This window comes from Diabrotica undecimpunctata, chromosome 5 (genome assembly GCF_040954645.1).
Source record: "Diabrotica undecimpunctata isolate CICGRU chromosome 5, icDiaUnde3, whole genome shotgun sequence".
Lineage (NCBI taxonomy): Eukaryota > Metazoa > Arthropoda > Insecta > Coleoptera > Chrysomelidae > Diabrotica > Diabrotica undecimpunctata.
This window is the reverse complement of record NC_092807.1, coordinates 89,928,990-89,930,690: the sequence shown is the minus strand read 5'-3', so window position 1 is coordinate 89,930,690 and position 1,701 is coordinate 89,928,990. Positions and strand designations below refer to the sequence as shown.

The window sequence follows — 1,701 nt, the reverse complement described above, 5'->3', positions numbered from 1 at the left end:
CTAAAGGTACCGGTAACAAAAGAAGGGTACATACAGTGGCGTAACAAACTCCGTCAAGAGCCCCCCGCAAAATTATAAATGGGGCCCCCTTTAAAAAATTACTAAATGCGACTTGTGTAACAAAAACTTATAATTATGTGTTAGTGTATTGATGCACTGTTTGTAACAACTAACATTTTTCATCTTTATTGGTATAGAATAAAATAGAACAAAAATTAATAAATGATTACATTATTACACAATATTATTCTATGAGATGAACAACTTTCTTCGTGCACTACTATCAGCGAATAGATCTACAATTTTATTAATATCTATCTGATGGGCAACCTTATTTTCGATACTTATAAGCGATAGAGAAAATAACCGTGCTTCTGACATGGTACTACGTAGATATGATTTTATTAATTTAAGTTTAGAAAAAGATCTCTTTAAACTAGCGGTCGTGACGGGTAAAGTTAAAAATAAGATGTACGCATGACACACTTCTGGTATGCAAGCACTAGTGCAATGAAAATTTATGAGAATAATTTTGGCTGCATCGTAAATAGAGTTTGCCGATTCCAACTGTGTCCTTATTGATTTTCTAACAAATTGCAGTTGCTCAAAAAACTCATTACTTAAATCTGATGGATACGCAGCAACTAATTTACTGGCTTCGGCAAAAAAATTTGGATCCAATTTGAAAAGATATCCACTTCTAGGATCTAAAACTTTAAAATCGTCGTTTACTTTGTACATACTTAAAAACCTAGCTTGAATTTGTTGAATGACTACATCCAGATTTCCGAAAAGCACGCCTATTCTGTATCTTTCTTTAGGGTTTGAGATGCGTTGATCTTGTAATAATTCATCAAAATGCTTCTTAACTTTACCAAACCTTTTGATTTTAAAAGTACAGGGCAAGCCACAATTAGTAGCAAAATCTTTGGATTCTTGTAAAAATGACGTATAGTTTTGCCTTAGATTTGATAAAAATTCTTTGCAGTCATCTAAAAGTACTGTTGCGCGTGAGAGATCCATATTTTTGAAATGCAAAGGAGTGACAGCTAAATTTATAGATTCCAATACTTTATTTTGTAAAATAGTCAGAAAGACAAATTTAAAATGTTCCATTTTACTTTTTAAATTATTAGCTGTTATTCTCTCCTCGCGATCTGTGGTAGTTAATATCATTTTAGACAGTGTTTTTAAAATTGTTATGTAGTTCTGCTTTACACCAAGCACAGTTTGAAATCTGGATGACTACCTAGTCACCGATAACGTTTTTAGAGTAAGCGATTTTGGTTGGAAATTTTTCTGCATTGTTAGCAAATGATCCCATCTTTTAATACTTTTGCCGAAAAAATTATAAATACTTTGTATGGTATCGAAATAATCGCGGACTTCTAATATATTAGTGCTTGCGTCCTGCAACACCAAATTTAAATTATGAGATGCACAATGGATGTATGCAGCTTCGGGTTGGACGGCTTTAATTTTCTTTTGCACTCCGGAGTAATGGCCACTCATATCTGCTGCACCGTCATAACCCTGTCCGCGACACTTTGCAACTGATATACTATGTTCTTTTAAGAAAGATAAAATTAAATTTGAAATATCTTCTCCAGTTTGGCTATGTATATCACAAAAAAACTTGAGAATGATTTATTAATTTTGATATTACTTGGAACATCAGTAATTGGAACTCTTTCAATCGAA

The 1,701-nt window shown here is 32.7% G+C and overlaps 1 protein-coding gene across 1 annotated transcript; it reads right to left on the bottom strand.

Moving 5' to 3' along the window:
• Positions 1–249: 249 nt before the first annotated feature.
• On the bottom strand, positions 250–1,176 carry LOC140442356 (zinc finger MYM-type protein 1-like). The gene has a single exon (XM_072533430.1). The coding sequence runs from the start codon at positions 1,174–1,176 to the stop codon at positions 250–252; it is 927 nt and encodes a 308-aa protein (XP_072389531.1).
• Between the last annotated feature and the right edge of the window lie 525 nt (positions 1,177–1,701).

Coding starts and splice junctions, on each gene's coding strand:
- LOC140442356 (XM_072533430.1), bottom strand. CDS start 1,176: ATGATATTAACTACCACAGATCGCGAGGAGAGAATAACAGCTAATAAT.